At 50.2% G+C, this 18783-nt stretch overlaps 6 protein-coding genes across 6 annotated transcripts; 5 read left to right on the top strand and 1 right to left on the bottom strand.

The window, feature by feature from the left end:
* Positions 1 to 50: 50 nt before the first annotated feature.
* Positions 51 to 2270, bottom strand: N7484_009787 (uncharacterized protein; the record flags this gene model as incomplete). The annotated part of the gene is made up of 1 exon (XM_057120174.1): positions 51 to 2270. One exon carries the CDS (start codon positions 2268 to 2270, stop codon positions 51 to 53), a length of 2220 nt encoding a protein of 739 aa, XP_056969729.1.
* Positions 2271 to 4173: 1903 nt separating this feature from the next.
* Positions 4174 to 7319, top strand: N7484_009786 (putative serine/threonine protein kinase; the record flags this gene model as incomplete). The annotated part of the gene is made up of 3 exons (XM_057120173.1): positions 4174 to 5080; positions 5133 to 5230; positions 5283 to 7319. The coding sequence occupies 3 exons, from the start codon at positions 4174 to 4176 to the stop codon at positions 7317 to 7319; spliced, it is 3042 nt and encodes a 1013-aa protein (XP_056969728.1).
* Positions 7320 to 7694: 375 nt separating this feature from the next.
* On the top strand, positions 7695 to 8315 carry nut2 (mediator complex subunit NUT2; the record flags this gene model as incomplete). The annotated part of the gene is made up of 3 exons (XM_057120172.1): positions 7695 to 7725; positions 7778 to 7874; positions 7949 to 8315. The coding sequence occupies 3 exons, from the start codon at positions 7695 to 7697 to the stop codon at positions 8313 to 8315; spliced, it is 495 nt and encodes a 164-aa protein (XP_056969727.1).
* Positions 8316 to 10630: 2315 nt separating this feature from the next.
* Positions 10631 to 10882, top strand: N7484_009784 (uncharacterized protein; the record flags this gene model as incomplete). The annotated part of the gene is made up of 1 exon (XM_057120171.1): positions 10631 to 10882. The coding sequence occupies one exon, from the start codon at positions 10631 to 10633 to the stop codon at positions 10880 to 10882; it is 252 nt and encodes an 83-aa protein (XP_056969726.1).
* Positions 10883 to 13092: 2210 nt separating this feature from the next.
* On the top strand, positions 13093 to 14157 carry N7484_009783 (uncharacterized protein; the record flags this gene model as incomplete). The annotated part of the gene is made up of 1 exon (XM_057120170.1): positions 13093 to 14157. One exon carries the CDS (start codon positions 13093 to 13095, stop codon positions 14155 to 14157), a length of 1065 nt encoding a protein of 354 aa, XP_056969725.1.
* A 1782-nt stretch (positions 14158 to 15939) lies between these two features.
* Positions 15940 to 18548, top strand: N7484_009782 (uncharacterized protein; the record flags this gene model as incomplete). The annotated part of the gene is made up of 7 exons (XM_057120169.1): positions 15940 to 16008; positions 16064 to 17004; positions 17052 to 17121; positions 17200 to 17288; positions 17341 to 17519; positions 17569 to 18417; positions 18481 to 18548. 7 exons carry the CDS (start codon positions 15940 to 15942, stop codon positions 18546 to 18548), a joined length of 2265 nt encoding a protein of 754 aa, XP_056969724.1.
* Positions 18549 to 18783: the final 235 nt, after the last annotated feature.

Here is an 18783-nt window from a genome sequence, read left to right as displayed (position 1 = left end):
TTATTCAACCGTAGGTAGGTGGGAGCAAAAGCTAGTGTAGATCGTTGAGTCTAGACGTAACCAAGGCCACCGAGAATGCTCTTGCAGTCTGGGATGGATAGAGCGGTAACACCTAGGTTACGGACGAGAGCTCCAGCACGGAGACGCTGGAGGCCAATAGCAACCTTCCAGGCTTCGGTATCCTGCAACACGAAGACGTAACGTTTCCCCTCTTGATCGCGGATGCTGGCACGAAGAACGTGGAGACCACGGAACTCAGACTGGGGAGCACGTGCATCGTTGATGCCACTCGCATTCGCGCTACGAGCGAAACATGCACTCGGAGATGCGAGGCGGCAGGTGTTCTTGCAGACCTTGAGCAAGTTGGTAAGGAAGGCATCGGATTCTTCGTTGGTGGGCACCGAGTGAGCGCCACCGCCGCGACGGAAAGAGAAGGGATTACTGGAGCCCGGCTTTGCAGAAGGTGCACCCATTTGGGGACACCAGACCTCGGTCAGCTTTAGAGTCCAGGCCTTTACGTCCCATTCGCGTTGACCGACTCCTCGGAGGTCGTCGTCGACGAAGAGTCCTTCAGTTGTGATTCTTAGTACGAGTCCGTCGGTTACCATGCCTTGACCTGAGACAAGTTGAGAGACTGGTGTCTTCATGAAGGCGTTATTGAATTGGTAAACTCCTTGAATCACGATCTTGTCAGGATCCTTGGTGGAGTATGCACTGCGAGTTGATGGTGGAGGAGTCGTCCGAGCTGTTGATTGAGATGGCGCGTATGATGATTCGGAATAGGCAGAGGACCCAGAGGCACCGCCGTACGGCCGCCGTGGACGATCGTAGGGTCGAAATGAATAGGCATCGTCTTCCTCGACGGTGGTCCGGGCAGTTGGGAAAGGTGGTTGTTTCTTGGGGGAAGGTGTTCGAGGAGCACTGGTAGCACTCGCAGGAGCAGAAGGTCTGTTGTTTGCTGCCTTCTCTTTAGCCTCTTGGGCTTTCTTCTCGGCATATCTCTTCGCGGCAGCTTCTTTGAGAGCAGCGAATTTGGCCATGGCCTCCTTCTGAGCGGCAGCCTTAGCTGCAGCCTCTTTCTCGGCAGCCTCTTTGGCAGCTTTTTCTTTTGCCTCTCTCGCCAGCCGGTCAGTTGTTGCCTTTGCTTCAGCAGTGAGCCTCTCGGCCTCCGCCTTGGCTTCGGCAGCCTCCTTCTCATGCTTTGCGCGTGCCTCAGCGACCTCTTTCTCTAAGCGCTCGCGAGCTTCTTTCTCAGCAGCTGCTTTGGCGGCTGCCATCTCTCGTTCAAGCTGTTCGCGACGCTCCTTCAACTCTTTCTCCATAGCCTCGCGCTCTGCTGCCCTTTGCTTCTCTTTGGCCTCTTGTTCACGCTTACGCTTGAACTCATCCATCTTTCGGCGTAGATCTTCTTTGCGCTTAGCCTCTTCGCGCTCGCGCTCTTTCTCGGCTCTCTGCTTCTCTTTCTCCTTCTCCTCCCTTTCCTTCTCTTTTTGTCTTTCTCTTTCTTTCTCCCTCTCACGCTCTCTCTCGCGTTCTCTCTCCTTCTCTCTTTCCCTTTCTTTTCTTTCCCTCTCTTTCTCCTTTTCTCTCTCCTCCCTTTCTTTCTCCTTCTGTCTTTCCCGTTCCCTTTCCCTTTCCTTCTCTTCTTCCGGGTCTGGAGAAGGATCGGGATTACTTTGGCTTTGATTGCCGGCATACTGGTTGCCCGGCTTCTGTCCCCCATAGTTTCCACCATATTGCTGTCGCTGTTGTCCCGATCCGCCGTTATACTGCTGCTGTCCTGGTCCGCCACTATAATTCTGCTGCCCGTTGCCTTGATTGGAATTGGTCTGACCGTTGGCATTAGGCCTACCAGCTCCAGAACCTCCCGAAGAGCCTCCACCTTTATCTCCAAAGAAGCCCTCTATCTTTGACTGCGATAATCCAACCACCCAGCCCGCGATACCTACTCCAAAAGCCACGACAACCATTGCCATTGTACTGTTGCCATTGCCATTAGATGAGACAGCAGCAATGTACCAAGTTTTGACTGCCGGTGAAATTAAAGACCAGGCTATCACCAATAGCATTGTACTTGCCGCGCCTGCGAAGAAGCTGTTGCGATTGGTTTGCAAGGATGGAAGATAAAGGAAGCCGGAGCCAGAGGAGTGTGGGGGGATCACGAAGATATCGTAGTTCCCTTGTGGCAAGTCGGAAGCTTTACGGTATTCGCCTTCGGTGGTATGAGGGTTCTCGCCGTGCGGCGGCGGAGGGGGCGGCGGTCCATCCATAGTGACAGGATTCGCGCTTCAGTATATATTTGCGACCGATCGAAATTGCCACGGGTTCAAAGGTTCGGCGTTCGAGGCAAAGTAAATATCTCAGATCTTCTTTGTACACTGCGCCGTTTCCAACTACCCCGCCTGTAGCAACCCGGTTCCTGGCGCCTCTTGTCGATTCAAATGACCTGGCTAGTCCTTAGTTGGACAGGTTCTCGGCGCAAATGTGAGTCGATGGCCAGGTCATGATCTTTTAGAGATTAGATCTGCACTGAGGCCCTAGGCCACTCAGTGCGCCGGAAGCCGTGTCAGATGGGAGGGGGAGGTTTTGGAATAAAGGTATATATGTCAAGAACCAAGAAAAATACAATTTCAGGGTCCAATTGATGGAACCGAGAAAAGGGATGGGATGTCACAAGAAGAGGAGGAGCCGGAATTGTTGCTATGGGGGTGACGGTTTGTTTAGGAGAAAGTGGGAGCCGCTAAGGATCGGCAGCTCCATGCAGCGAAGACGTGGCCATCACACACAGAAACAAGGGCGCGTTTGTTCCGATGTCACGTCAGCTGGTGTCTCATCGAGAATTGTTTACGAGAAATCCAATTTCCTTTCCCTTTAAAATGTTGAATTCCTCACAGGCCACGCGAGGTCAAGTCTGTCGTTCACTGGACAGAATGGACCCTGTGGCACAGCATCTAGGGATACCAATTCGGTCTAAGCCTTAATTCTTTTTTCGACCTTGACGTGATTTTCTTGCAACTGGATACTGTCCACAATTACTCAAGAGTGTGATCATCCTCCAAGCCCGTATAGCTCCCAATTACATCCATGATTCGAGATCGAAAGGGCAAATTGATGGCCTGAAGTGTTTGTTTTGGTTTTTCCATATCGGGGATAGCGTTGGCCGCTGACTTCAGCCGATCGTCGAGCCTCAGGCAGATCATGCGCCACGCTTTGCACCTAGTTTAAGTCGCCTACTGAAGTCTATTTGTTGCTAGCAATGACGAGTGTTTGACTCAAAAACCAAGCCTCCCCACGTCATACTCCCTGAAGATCTGATATCTCGAAAGAATAAAATGGGTCCATGCAATGCGAGACACGAACTTATAGATCTGGCTTTTCCTGTACATTTGGGGGCGGGACCCCTGGCCACTAGGGGTTGACTGGAAACCGTGTCGACTTTGCGGTCAAGTGTTGGGGCACTAATAGTCCGCATTGTGGGGCCATCATGACGGGGAACTCGTGAGTTCGGTGTCAGGATGGTGGAAGAATCCAATAAACCCATAATTCATATGTAGCAGCCTGGACTTGTAGTGATTCTAATGATCTGTACTTACACAGGATGCCTAGATATAGTTGTAGTATGTGACCGCGGAAAGATAATCAGCCACCGCATCATGCCCACCAAGCGCGGAGGAATGCCCCATGATCGGGGCAGGCGGTATGGAACCCTGATCAAGACTGTTCAGTTCGAGTCACGGTCCACTGTTCATGACAGTCGACTCTATCTCGATTAATAAAAAGAAAGAATGAAGAAAAAAATAGCGAAGATCCTGAAAGAAATCATATCTCGTTGACTACTGAAGTTCTTATAGTTGTGACAATGCAAACCTGCAAACCGCAAGGAGACAGGAACCGCAACGTGACCCGCACCCGATGATTGGATCGTATTCCCCGACTTTCCACCCATTCCCTCCTTCTGCATAGTCTCCCCGTCTAACGTTTAAAGAGGCTCTGTGTTCTTGGCTTTTGACTTGCTCGTGGTAGTCAGGCACTACCCTGTTTTTTTCTTGCCCCCGCCAGCTTGTCCTCTTCGCCCCCAGGCATCTGACTTCCCGTCTCCTATGCTGCGTCAATAGAACGAACGACCTCGTCTACCCTCCTGCCCTTCAAGGGCAACCCCCCCCCTCCATAACCATGTCCTCATTCCAACCCTCTGCCCAAACCCACCAGGGAAATGCGGCGCCATCACGCCAATTCGCTGCGTACAATCCGGTCGCCGTCGCCACAGCTCCCGCGGGGACTTTCCTCCCCGGGACTAAAGTCCAGGTGGGCAGCCACCGCGTGGTAGTGGAAAAGTACCTATCTGAGGGTGGCTTTGCTCACGTCTACGTTGTGCGACCTCCGAAACCAATCGATGGCGCAGAGACCGCGGTGCTGAAGCGGGTCGCCGTGCCAGACAAGTCGGCTCTAGCAAACATGCGCACAGAGGTGGAGACGATGAAGAAGCTCAAAGGCCATCGGCATATTGTAAAATACATTGATTCGCATGCATCTCAGCTGCGCGGGGGCGGGTATGAGGTGTTCTTGCTCATGGAGTACTGCGGGGGTGGCGGTCTGATTGACTTCATGAATACCCGCCTGCAGAACCGGTTGACGGAGCCGGAGATCATCAAGATCTTCTCAGATGTGGCCGAAGGTGTGGCCTGCATGCACTATCTCAAACCGCCTCTGCTCCATCGCGATCTCAAGGTGGAGAATGTCCTGATCTCGCGGAACGGCGGCTCGCTTTGCTATAAACTGTGCGACTTTGGATCCTCGGCTCCTCCTCGGCCTGCTGCTACGTCCGCTGCGGAGGGTCGATTGATTGAGGATGATGTGCAGCGACACACGACTCTGCAGTATCGAAGTCCGGAGATGATTGACGTCTATCGGAAGCAGCCCATTGATGAGAAGAGCGATATCTGGGCTCTTGGTGTGTTCTTGTACAAATTATGCTACTATACGACCCCCTTTGAAGAAGTTGGCCAAATGGCCATTCTAAACGCCACTTTCAAGTACCCCGCATACCCTCAGTTTTCAGACCGGTTAAAGCTGTTCATTGGTGAGTTTGATCCTTAACCACCCGAGGCAGTGCCTATGACTGATTTCAACAGCATCGATGCTCAAGGAGCTCCCCTCCAAGCGTCCAAATATCTACGAGGTGGTGCAGGAAGTGTGCAAGATGCAAGGAAAAGAAGTTCCTATCCGAGATGTCAGTTCTATACCACTGTACATCAGTTTGTTTTGCATACTGACATGTCTAGATCTATTCCAATCGATCCGTCTCAGAAGCACGAAAATACCAGGAATTGCCTCCTACGCCTGTAGAGGTCCCTGCAGTAGGCGCGAAATTCACACCTCCCATGCAAGAAACGCAGATCATCCCTGAGATTGCGCCTATGCGACGAGGTCGGCCTGGGAAGCCTCAGTCCCAACATGACTCTGCCAAGCCCAGTCCTTCTCCGTACCGTGGCTCTCCCAACACATCATCTGATCCATTCGCAGTTTTGGATGGCCGGGGAAAGCAAGCGGCGGACGAAGCAGCTAAGCGATTCCCTTCTTTGGAACAGTTTGACATCCTACACGAAACGGGAGATAAATTTGAATTTGAGCCACCGTCTAAAGAGTCTAAACCGGAGGATGAGGAGCTTTCACAGAGACTTACCAATGCTTTGGCTGATGAGGCTTTTGCTCGGCGATCTTCGCCTGAACGACAAGAACCGGTTACCAGCCGGCAGTCACATACATCGCCTGTTCGAGCACCCAAGCCTCAAGAAGTCCAAAGTCGGCAATCCGCTCCGTTGTACCAGCCCACTCCTACGCGCCCCGCAATGGTTTCAACGGGTACAATGACATCACCAGCTCAGACTCCTCGATTATCAGAGCCGAAGCTGTCTAGTCGCCCGATTTACCGATTCCCGCCCCAAGAGGAGCAACGGTCTGCAAGTCAGCCATGGTCTCCAGAGGAGCAGAAGGCCCCGTCGCCTCCCTCCTCGAATTTGAGACCAGAGTCCAGCCCACGATTGTCATCTGACCAATTTTCTCACCAGTCCAACTCCGCACGCCCTTCTATGGAAGCACTGCGAAGGACTACAACGCTAGATGTGAAGGAGCCCGCGGCTCGGTCGAGATCTGCGGTTGGCAAAGCTCGCCCCGTCTCAGTCCAGGCTTCAGCTCGATACGACTTGCCGCGCGACCACGAGGCTTCGCGCTCCTCTTTGGACCTCTCACGCTATGATGGAGGTGCGCAGAATCGCCCATCTCGGGCAGAATTGGACCGAGACTATGATCAGCCCAATATATCGTCAGATATGGACTACCTTCGAGTCAAAGAGGAGGAAGAGAGTAACCGAAAGCGCGAGAAACGTGCCAGCAATGGCGCCAAGCACAGCAAGCGCAGCAGCTTGTCTACGCTATCCTTTTCTGGAAGCAAAAACTTGTTTGCAGGCCGATTTGGTGATGCTTTCCGTCGTTTTGAGAGCAGCAACCCGGATAAGCCTACGACTCCGTCAGCTGAAGAGTTCCCTCCCCAGCAACAAATTATCGGCAGCTCAGAAAGCGTGGATTCACCCACTGAATCTTTCTCGCCATATCACGATGACCCCCTAGATGACCTGGAACGCGATGACATCTCCCCAGAAATGCGCCGTGAGCTCGAACGCCGTCGTCTTTCCCAAGAGGAGAAACGTGTGGCCAGTGCTGCGGCTGAATATCGGCGCCGGGTCGCTGAAGACGGAGGCGGCAGAGCTGGCGCTGATGGAGCACGGTCTCGTGTTATTCAAAATAGAGTTCAGACATTGCTGAGTGAGACTCAGAAGCCAGCGGCTGTGCCAAAATCCGCAACTGGCTATGGGAAATATACCGACACCACTGCTTTGCAGGCAAAGCAGGATAGCGTACAATCCTCGAATACTGGTACATTGCCCAGTTCCAAAACTCCCGGTCCGGTCTACAGCAGACATGAAGCAGTTGTCTCAGCTCCGCCAGACCATCGGGATGGAGCCGGCGCTCCTTCAAGACTTCCCCAGTCCGCTACCTCTTCTACGCCGCGGCCCGCGACAGCACGCCCACCTGCGCCTCCCAAGCCGAAGAACCTGCGTGTGGGAACACAGGCGAGCTCTCGACCAGGCACGAGTGCCAGTCAAGATCGCAGCCCAGCTTTCCAGCAATCATCGGCGGGCCAAGGTGGCGAGGACTGGGAAGCCAATTTCAGCCGGCGTTTCCCTAGCCTTTCTGGCATAGAGATGGAAACAGAGATTGAGATCCCCAAGTTCCCGAAGATGCGGACCCGGGAAGTGTAAAGAGATGTCGATAGATGTGATTTTAGTGTGCACTTTAGCGTGTTCTGCCGAATTGGGCGTGTCTTGGCTCCGGGGAGGTATGATCTTGTATGGTGATGCACATATAGACAAGTGACATATTGGACATGGCTGAACTATTTGGAGGTCTTGAAGCTTTTTACCAGGCATTCGGCTCTAAAAGCCCGGAGAAATTAAATAGACATGTTCCGACCTGCTCTTACCTCTTACTCTGTGTACTCCGTACTCCTTGCGTATCACCATTTACGATAACGTTCTCTTATCAAGACCTCGTCATCACACCGCCTTCTCCACCTCCGCGAAACTTCCTTGCGCGCAAATGGCTAGTGATTAATTTCTATTCACTAAATTCTCACCATGGCTCCAGTTACACTGAAAACGGTCGATAGTAAGTAAGGGCACAGAATACGACAGTTAAGCAAGCTAAAAAGTGACCACAGACGACCTCAAGGATGCAATCCAACACCTCTTCGAAATCCAATCCGCAGTACACGGCTATCTAGGCCCAGAAACCCAACAAGAGCTAGTGCGCAAGATGTACGTGCAATAAGACATTCCTTAACACCAACATAAATGACACACCTTGATGCATTTAACTGACAAACTCCCAGCAAAAACCTCACCCTCACTCTCTCCACACTCTCCAGCCACACACAAGAATCAGACCAAGCAGCCGACGGCCAATCTAACGACCCCTCAAACCCCTCACTCGCCAGCATTCAGCTTCCGCCCGAGATAATTGACTACGTGGACTCCGCACGCAACCCAGACATCTACACCCGTGAATTTGTGGAGCTGGTGCAGCGCGGAAACCAGGATCTAAAGGGAAAGCGAGAGGCTTTTGCTGGGTTCCGGGACGTGTTGGCCCGCGAGATGCGGAGTGCGATGCCCGAGTGTCGGGGTGAGGTTGATCGCGTTGTCGTTGCGACCGGGGGTAGTGTTGATCATGATGGGGCTGGGGCTAAAAATGCGCAGTGACTGGGTGTACAAACCTACATGTGATACGAGCGGATGTTGAGCCTGAGTCTTGTTACTCCTTGCTTAAGGGCTCAAGGGCCGGTACGCCTTACAGATTACGGCAAGTAGGCGCAGCACCAGCAAAAGAGACTGGGCATGATTGCTATGGCTATGAATAGCCGGATCGCTTCGATCTTTTGGCTGTTTTACCGAAATAGAAGCAAAAACGGGTGACAAGCTTGGCAATGGGTCACTGATTGCTTGACCTTGCTTGACCTCTCACTACAATGGCCAAGAGTGATGATCATGCTCGCGAGATGGACCCCACGTCCCAGACTACATCAATGTGGCAAAGGAGGGGTGCCACAATCGTTCTCCTAGCGTTCGACTCCCTTGACAGGGTAGTTCGGGCCCGAGGCGTCAAGGCGCGCTATGGCAGGCCATTGCGGTTAGACCTTAACGAGACCAGTGCGTTCTTCCGGCTAGAGAAGCTCATCTCGCGCTATACTTTCTCTCCATCGAATCCACAATATCACCATTGTTTCCATTATTCCAGTTTATTCTTCTTTAGTAGCCCGCATTTATAATAATGTACCTGTGTACTGGGCTTCTCCTGACGGTTGGTAGTTTCCTTCCATATGAGTGCTCACCCCTCTCGCCGCTTTGCTTCCTGAGTAGCTCTGAGCATGTGAGCCCTGCTCATGCTAGAACTGCAAGACTTGGAGTGGAAATACGGAGAAAGGAATTATCCGTCCTTTGACCAACGATGTGCTATACATGACTGCGGGGTCAACATCAAACGCGCAACAAAGCCTCACACATCGTCGCCGATTTTAGACAATCTCTTCCCGTGTCCACCATGGGACCCGCGGATTTAACAATCCACGGTTCAAATATAAACTATGGGATTCAAGTTGGAACCAATGCATGGCAGGCCCTTTCGAAGATATTAACGGCTATTTTGGAGGACGCGAAATTACAGTCTACATTCATTGTAATCGACGCTCTAGATGAATGCACCCCAGATCTCCATCTACTTCTAGATCTTATCACAGAGAAGTCATCTTGTCACTCCCATGTCAAATGGATTGTGGCCAGTCGTAATTGGCCTGAAATTGAAGAGGGCCTTCAAGACGCCAGCGGGGCTAGACTATGTCTAGAGTTGAATGAGGAATCCATTGCAGATGCAGTCGATAAGTACATCCAGCATAAGGTACTTTACTTAGCACGGGTGAAGAAGTATAGCAACGAGCTTCGAGTTGCAGTGGAAGAACAACTTTCGTCGAAGTCACAAGGAACTTTTCTCTGGGTCGCTTGGCATGTCAGGAGCTAGGGAAATCGTCAACATCACGGTGGCGTACTTTATCAAAGCTGAATTCTTTGCCACAGGGCCTTCATGCGCTGTACGGGAGAATGATGAAGGATATTGTGGCATCAGAGAAGGCAGACCTTTGCAAAGATATCTTGGCCATTGCCTCTACGGTATACCGATCTATTACTTTGAGCGAGCTGACCTCGTTGACTGGCCTTCCTGATGGCGTCGCTCAAGACTTCGGATGTCTGACTGAAATCATTGGGCTATGTGGCTCCTTCTTAACGCTCCGCAATCAGACGATCCTTCTTGTTCACCAGTCAGCTAAAGAGTTCTTTATAGTGGCAATACAATACAGATCTGGGACCTTAACACTGGTCAGTTCAGATATACTCTCGAAGGCCATCAAGACCAGATCAATTCCGCCTCATGGTCCCATGATGGTAAAAGAATAGCATCCGGCTCAGACGATCAAACGGCGAGAATTTGGGACGCCTTAACGGGTGAATGCATTTCCACTCTCAGCGGGCATACTGAGTCAGTACGTCTCGTATCCTGGTCGTACGATGGAGCCAAACTTGCGTCGTGCTCAATTTATGCTACTATCTAAGTCTGGGATCGGGCTCAAGGATCGGCGAAAACAATCCAAGCTGGTGGACTCGGGATATCAGACAGCCTTGCCTGGTCCTGTGATGGAAGGATTGCATTACCTTCAGAAGATAATGAGAGTATTGATATTTGGGATGAATCGTCTCAGTCGAATATGGTACTCAAATGCCACGGGAATCTGGTTGGGGTTTTGTCCTGGCCACCCACTAGAAGTCTTGCATCAACTTTGCTTGATAATACCGTCAGAATATGGGACCCATCTGGCCAGGAAATATTGGTCATTGAAAAGGATACATTCACTGTATGGGATCTAGCATGGTCACACGAAGAGAATCAAATTGCATCAGCTTCGCGATCTAGCAACACTGTCAGGATATGGGACTTGTCTACCGAATCTTGCATTGCTACACTTGAAATGGAATATCCAGGTCATCTCTACTTTGACAGGTTTGATTCGGACAAGATACATACCGGCTCGGGTACATTCATCCTAGGCCATCGTGCACAAGATGAACCTGTCGAGGAGACTTTCAACAATATGAGCATTAGCTCGTCTCCGCAGCAGGAAGAATATGGACTGAGCTCTGATGGTGTGTTCCTACTTACAAGGGACGGATATCGCTCAGGATTCCTCCAGAGTATCGCCCAAGTGACCCAAGTCTACTAGGTATGTGCGGAACAACTATGGCAATTGGCTGTCAGGCGGTTGGCCTGTTGGTTCTGAAGCTCGCAGAAGACCCTCATTTCCAAGTTAAGTAGGTCTATCTCATCGGTGGTATCTCTGAAGCGTTGGTATTCCCTCCTTGGAAAGAGTGCCAACCATGTGGCTTATCCCTTCATTTCGCGGCGCCCGGACCGGGCCGTGCCGGCAGAGTATTCGTACTCTGACATATGTACCCTTCAAGCGCGGCACAGTCATCCCATGGCAAAGAAGATTCTCGAACTAGTGTTCGTACTCATGTGCAATCAGATCCGCACGCGCATTTGAACAATGCCACTTGGGGGAGCAGATTATCTGAAATATCGTGACCGCGATGTGTGAACACACATTGTCTCCACAGGGACCTCGAAGACCATGCTGAGGATATTTCAATGCAGATCATAGCCGATGAGGCTATTGTCTCCCCAGTCAGAATATCGAGCGTGTCCTATATATCCTTAGTACACATACAATTTTGAATCGGATAATCTAGGGCTCGTTTTCACTAAGCATTTCAAGACTTGGGCAGCGAATAGTATTTTTGAGTACAGTAAGGTCAATACTCGACCCAGTATTCTCAAGGCAAGGCTCCAGCAATTTGGACCATTGCTTGAGTCATGGCGCGCGGTTTGTTTGGTTGTTGATATTAAATGACGTCATTTCAAGATCCTGTTGTCGAGTACGCGCTCATCTTCCCTTTCCCATTCAAGGCATACAAGGATTTCAGTATGGAAATGAAAATCCAATGAACCTGTTAAGGCTTTGCAGTCGTCTTGGGCCCCTTTTTATGGGCCGCAAATAGTGTTCTCACGTTATTTTGCATTGTTTACGTTTTGTATACCCCATTAATCATCTTTCTCAAGGGCTTAGATATTGTTGGCTTGGATTGGCACCAGTTAGCCTAACAGAATACGTACTCAGACATTCATAAGCCTGGTCTGCCTTGAATCTTATCATTACGTTGATCTCGGAGATTTCATGAGCTTGACATGGATCGCAGTGGCAAAGCCTTGGTTAGGAAAGTCGGTGCGGGTGCGGGATAATGGGCGCCGACGAGCCGCTAGGATACATTCCCTGTTGCCCTGAGTGGGGCATAGCCCTCTTTGTCTCCCGTCGGCATTTGAGTGAGGCATTATAAGTGTTTTTAAAGTTTCGAAATCACTTCAATTTCCGGTCCTCGCCGAGTAGAGAGTGTGATGAGAGAGGTTGCGGTGAAATGGAAAGTCCGCTTCCAATCATACCATTTGTAACGTTTCAGACCGGAACACAGGGTCAGTTACCATGCCTGCGACTATGATGGCCGTGCCCAACCGGGCTCCTGCTGGAGCTCGTGTGGAGGCCAATGCGGATCCGTCGACAAATACAAGCCTGCATGTCTGGTACTTCTGATCGAGTCGATGGATCCGATCAGACGGCTCAATAGCCCTAGATCCCACATCATACCTGCCCTTTGATTACCCATGCCAATGAGACGCGTGCAGTCATTGCGTGGTCAGGCTGTGGGTCAGACCGCTTTTTGCCCTAGCTTTTCCCCATAATCCCACAAAATCCCATATGTTGGTCTTTGTTGATGGGCGGTAGGAATCAATAGAGTTCCAACGGCGGAAGAAATAGGACTATATTTCAAACCGGGACTCCTTGCTCCCGTAAAAAGGCGAGACCCGCCTGGATGAGGCCCCCACTGGTCCTTGCGCTAAGGCCGAATAGTGGTTCACGCCATGCGCATTTCCGGGGTGAAATACAGGTATTGATGAAGTCACCGCATCCCCGGTACGCAATTCTAAGACATGCTTCTATTCACCTTTTGGCCCCGAACTTTGGATAGCCCTGAAGTATAGTAGATATACCAAGAATATCCAATAACCAGTTACTCAAAATCAGATGAGGGTATGGCACAAAGGGTAAACCGATCAAAGAATTTTTGCAATCCCAAATCAATACGGAGTACTCCGTACAGTAATATACCAAAATAGGATGGCGCAGGAATCGAATCCTGCACTTTGTTTAAGCCCCCCCCGGGTCATTTCCGATCTGGTTTTACGTCCACATTGACCTCTTCCGCCCCCGCAACCCTGCGCCCAGGGCTTGTTTCTCTCCACATATCAAATCTATTCTCACCTAATTCCTTCCTTTCACATCCTCCACGCAGAATGCACCCTCCATAACAACGATCCGCCATGGTTAATATAACCGCCGCCGGCGAGGGCATCACCGGCGGCGCCAAAGGCAGCTCACTGGGGATGCAGATCACCATCGCGACTCTGGCAGGAGTCACTTGGTATAATGCATTTGAGCTCGTCACCCTCCTCTTCGTGACCTTTGCACAATATCGAGGCCTATACTTCTGGAGCTTACTTATATCCTCCTCGCTCGGTCTGGTCCCATACTCGCTGGGATTCCTCATGAAATTTTTCGACCTCACCTCCGCAACATGGTTTCCGGTCACTTTACTCACCATCGGATGGTGGTGTATGGTTACGGGCCAGTCGATTGTCTTATACTCACGCTTGCATCTGGTGATATCGAACCATCGGGTCTTACGACGCGTCTTAGCCATGATCATTGTCGACGCCATCGCGCTGCATATCCCAACCACCGTCTTAACCTACGGCACCAACCTGGCCAAACCCAACGGCCCATGGATCCGTGGATATAATGTGATGGAAAAAATACAAATGACCGGCTTTTGTATTCAAGAGTTTATCATTTCGGGTCTATACATCTGGGAAACGGTGCGCATGCTACGTCTCGACCCGGATCGCACCAAGCGCAAGATCCAGTGGCAGCTTCTCATTATCAACACAATCATCATCATCTTGGACCTGGGACTACTGGTAGCGGAATATAAGGACTACTATATCATGGAAACTATGCTGAAGGGGGCCGTTTACAGCATTAAATTGAAGCTCGAATTCGCCGTCCTAGGTAAACTCGTCCACCTAGTCCATAACCACGTCTGGAAACCCGAATCCTTTTCTGGACCCGAAAATCTGCCCGACTTTGTCGACGCGACTCGTGTTCCTTCCGACATCACCCACGCTGCTCCAGCATTCATCACCCGGACTCCAGACTGGATGGACGCAGACGATATTTCCATCGCCATGTTTGAGCACTCGCCTCCCACCAACTCCTCTGACTCTTGCGACACACACTCCGTGCGTCCAATCGATTTCACGAATCCTTTTGTTCGATACCAGCGACACTCGTCTCGGTTATCCGAAAAACCACGGAAACCAGGGTAACGGGTTCGGTCTACGAAGCATTGTTGTATTTTCTCCTTTATGACTCATGACTTATATGAGATACGCCCCTTGTCCTTGTGACTAGTGATATCCCATCAGCTTATTACCTCCGAAGTACGACTGCGATGAGAGACATCCCCATCTGCGCTACTTCTGCACCCGGCTCTGCGCCCGGCCCTCGAAACCTCGGTTATCCGTGTGCTTCCATATCTTCATGGTATAGCCATATCTAAGTGGAGTATTGAATTCGTACTCCCTGAAGGATTCCCGAATTTTAGATGTCATTTTAATTCTGTTTTGTATATATGCGCTTATGATACCTAGCGGATGGAACTCTACGGAGTGGTCCTTTCCCTTTGAGTTTGTTCAATATACGTATTAGTTATTATCCGATATTCAATCATTCCGGTAGATACTGTATTTATGTCTTTTAGATTACTTTATTCTACTTCGAGATAGATAGCTTGATACTGCAAGGATTTCGAGTCACCTAGTGCCTTGATGTCTCCCAAAGAAAGTTCATGCCCCCCTATCCCTCCTAATATGAAGATTTTCGCGAAAGATACTCCGAGATGTCAGCCAGCGGTGTTCGAAGCCCCTGCGCAATGACATGCTCCCAGCACCCGGGATACCACCCTGCATCAACCCAGCAGCCAAGAGACAGCCGTAACACGGTCCCCCTCAACAAGAAATATCCCGTAATGAGAAATCAAAATGCGTAAACCTAATCTCATAATCATCCGTCAGGGCATCCTTGGCATACTGCAGCTTCCCCGGGGCCAAGGTAAAAATATCCCGTAGGAGAAATTCAGTGGACTCCTTTCCAATCTTAAAGGGTCCATGTTTCATTGAAGAAATCGGTCCAATGGTGGCCTCGCCACAGTTAACAGTCCAAATTATAACCCCGTTCAGGCGCGGGGTTGATTGATGTAGTAATGGAGCTCGTTGGCGAGACTTTCTGCTCTGTCTATAACTTTCCCATACTTGATCAAGTCATTGGCCTAGCATGAAGTCCGTGAGGAATGACTCGAGTTTGCTGTGTCTTCAACTCACTCCACAGACTCTTGGTACGGGGGTTGTGTTTTTGCTTGCAATGAATCTAAGTATCGGCACGTCTGCGTGTGGCGGAGGTATGGCCTGATAAAAATACCAAGTCCTTCCAAGGAATTTTTGCTCAGAAAACCTCGCGACCGCTACCTGAGGAAAGCACAGTCACAGACTTGAGCATTCGTTTGGAGGCATATTTCCAGGTAGGTTTGGTGTGGCTTCCGTTTCGTGCCGGCAATCTTGTGAGCTGTGTTGTGCAGGAGACCATACAACATGGAGAATGTGACATGGCAAGTGCACCAGTGAGGAGTGCAAGATTTCGAGGAGTGAAAGAGTCGAGAAATGAAAAAGAAGAGCCAAATAATTAAAAAAAAAAAAACTTCCCTTTCCACGTGCTTTGTGAAGTCGCCCAGAATGTCAAAGTTGAAGGTATAGTGGATCAAGACTCTCTTGGAAACTAACATCCGAGTCAATGCGACGCTAAATAAGCTTAATGGATTTGACTTAAGCTTCACGGTTCTAAAGACCTTCCAAGTCCGGTATAGATTCACACCGACGTCGATGGCGCGGAGAAATATCGGGAACCTAAACCTTCCACCTGCGACTCCCCGTGGGGAAATCCGACCCACTTTTCCTCATGCTCCACCTTCAGGTCCATTCCATTACTACATTGCACGGCATAAATAGTCCATGACCATACCATCCTTCCTATCCCCAGATTCAAATAAATGCACCATGAAGAGTCGATTGAAGCTCTCCCTCCTGGGCATAACCGCAACCGCCGCTATAGCAAGTGGTGATGTAGTAAGTGGCGCAGAACCATGATATTCACTTTCATCCCACATTAAGCAAGTCTTAGCACCTCCATTCTCGCTCTTCTGCACCACTATGCACCAACTCAGCTTCGACACTGTCTTTGAGTGACCCGCCCTATAGTAACTACTTTTACTCCGACTGTAATGTCGCTGCCCAGGCGGTGGTCACTAGTCCCTTGCCTGACAGCAACCTATCCACCATCGGCCCACGTCTGATCATTGCCTGGCCCGCGGGTAACAGTGGCATATGCACCTTCTTCACACCCGAGAATAAAGTCAACGGAACTTTGTCAGTGGAGCTGGTGAACTCGACAATCGGCAGTCCATTAGCACCGGTGTATAATGCTTCTTCAACAAGCAACTATCCCAATGTGGGTATTCAGGGGGTCATAAGATTCAACTCTTCTGCTACCCTCTCTCTGCCCATATTGGGAAGTATTCGCACGATCCGAGATTTCGTAGAGGGTGCTAGTATCCTCTATCCAGAAATTCAGAATGCTATTCAGTATACTTCCAACAGCGATGGAAGCGCTTCGGTCGAGCGACAGTGGCTCGATAACGTTACTACCACGAGTCTTTCTTTCCAGCCATGGGTTAATGGTGCCATCGGCGGTGATTCTACTGTCACGGTTGCTGACCGCACACTGGCATTCGAGGCAGGCGAGTATCTTTTCACGGCAAAACTGAATTATCCCCAGCTAGCATCATTGAATCCAGATGCAGTGCTAAACAATGAGTCAGCCCATCTCACTACCGAGATGCCTGATCAGACAACTGCGCTTTCTTTCCTATCGTACTCGGAAAAATTGCTTGCAGGTGCTTGGCGGTTTCTGACGTATTTTGGGCGTGACTCAATGATTTCTGCGCTTCTGTTGGAGCCTGTCCTGAGCAATGGAAATGGAACCGCTATGGAAGCTGTTCTGGGGGCTGTGTTGGAGCGTACCAACCGGACTGACGGCAGTGTCTGCCATGAAGAAACTATTGGGTGAGTTCTTCGCTCTGCACTTATAACCGCATACTGACAATGGCTAGTGACTACGCGACCTGGACCAATATGCAAGATAACATCACTAGTAGCGCCATGATCTGCACTTATGGAATGGTCTGTACCCTTTTGTCCGTTCTTGCGAGATTTATTCTTCTACTCCATACCTACTGTGTAGTCCCTAACAGTGTCTAGATCGACCCAGACTACTATCTGCCCGTCTTGATGCAGCGATATTTCCTAAACAACCCAGTTGGTCAAAAGCGAGCTTCTGTGTTCTTCAAGTAAGCTCCCAAACCTTCTTCCATCAAGCTCGGTCTAACATAGAATTCAAAGCACAAAGGCCGGATCCATCAACGCAGCAAACAAAAATCTAACCTGGGGCCAACTAGCCCTAATAAACGCCGAGCGCATAATGCGCCTCACAGCTCCATTTGCCCAAAACCAAACAAAAGATAACTTAATTCACCTGAAACAAGACCAAGTCGTCGGCCAATGGCGAGATAGCGAGTTCGGTACACACATCCCTCTCTTCCATTCACAAACAAGATCTAACATTGACAGGCATCGGCGGAGGCCGCATCCCCTTCGACGTAAACACAGCCCTTGCCCCAGCAGCTCTCCGCTCCATCGCCTCCCTCGCCCGAGGAGGCATCTACAGAAACAAGCAATGGGGCCAACTAGCAGATCAATACGCCCAAATATGGGAAGATCAAACTCTCCAGTTCTTCGAAGTGTCAGTACCCCAATCTCAAGCACAAACTTTGGTCAAATCATACAAAAACGCGTCCGCGTTCGCGGGCCCGGATCAAACCTCATCAATTGATACGGACGTCACCTTTTACGCCCTGGCTCTAGATGGCAATAACAACCTCTCAAAGGTGGAAGTGATGCACACAGACGACTGTTTCCGTCACTACCTCCTAAACACAACAAACAACGCCCAACTATCCAGATTCCTGAATGCAACCGCGACAAATATCCGCCGCACGTTCCCGGCTGGATTAATGACTGATGTGGGTATGTTAATCGCGAACCCGGCTTTCGGTGGGGATGTCGTTTATGCTCAGAACTGGACTACCGGCGCCTATCATGGTACGGTTGTCTGGTCTTGGCAGCTCGCTATGATGGCGAAGGGTCTTGAGTTGCAGATGGGGCGGTGCGAGGTTAGAGCAAACTTCTCCGCGCCTTCGAAGAATGCAGAGGAGAGGGTTGTGGCTGTGCCGGATTTTTGTACCGATGATTCGATATTCGATAACGTTAAAGCTGCGTATAATGCGCTTTGGGATTCTATTGAGTTGAATGATGAGCAGCTTTCGACGGAGATGTGGTCTTGGGTTTATGGGGATGGAAAGTTTCAGTTGGCGCAGTTGGTTGACTTGCCACCGCCGCCTGGGCTTTCGGGTCAGACTGGTGAGTTGGGGTTTTTTCTCTTTGTTTCATGGGTCATGGGGAGAATTGTGCTGATTTTGCTAGAATCCGATATTCTGCAGCTATGGTCGCTTGCTTTCTTGGCTGTTTCGAGAAATTCGAATTATCAGTAAGCGTTTGGAAATAGGCATGGATGATTGGATGGATACAAAACAGATATAATCTCTGTCGTGAGACTCCATGGTCTTTTGTCATTAGGGCAAAACTGTGTTGGAGTATGACGATGGCTGATGCATTGGAGCCCCAGAGCGTGGTCAACATCTCTTTTTGTCGTACTATGACAGCGTCAAAAATGCTACTTTGAGTAGGAATAAAATCAAATGCTTGTTGTCACCGAAAGAATGATTA

This window comes from Penicillium longicatenatum (assembly GCF_028827895.1).
Source record: "Penicillium longicatenatum strain IBT 33135 chromosome Unknown contig_6_segment0_segment0, whole genome shotgun sequence".
Lineage (NCBI taxonomy): Eukaryota > Fungi > Ascomycota > Eurotiomycetes > Eurotiales > Aspergillaceae > Penicillium > Penicillium longicatenatum.
Note: the sequence above shows the minus strand (reverse complement) of the source record. Positions and strands in the feature narration are given on the sequence as shown.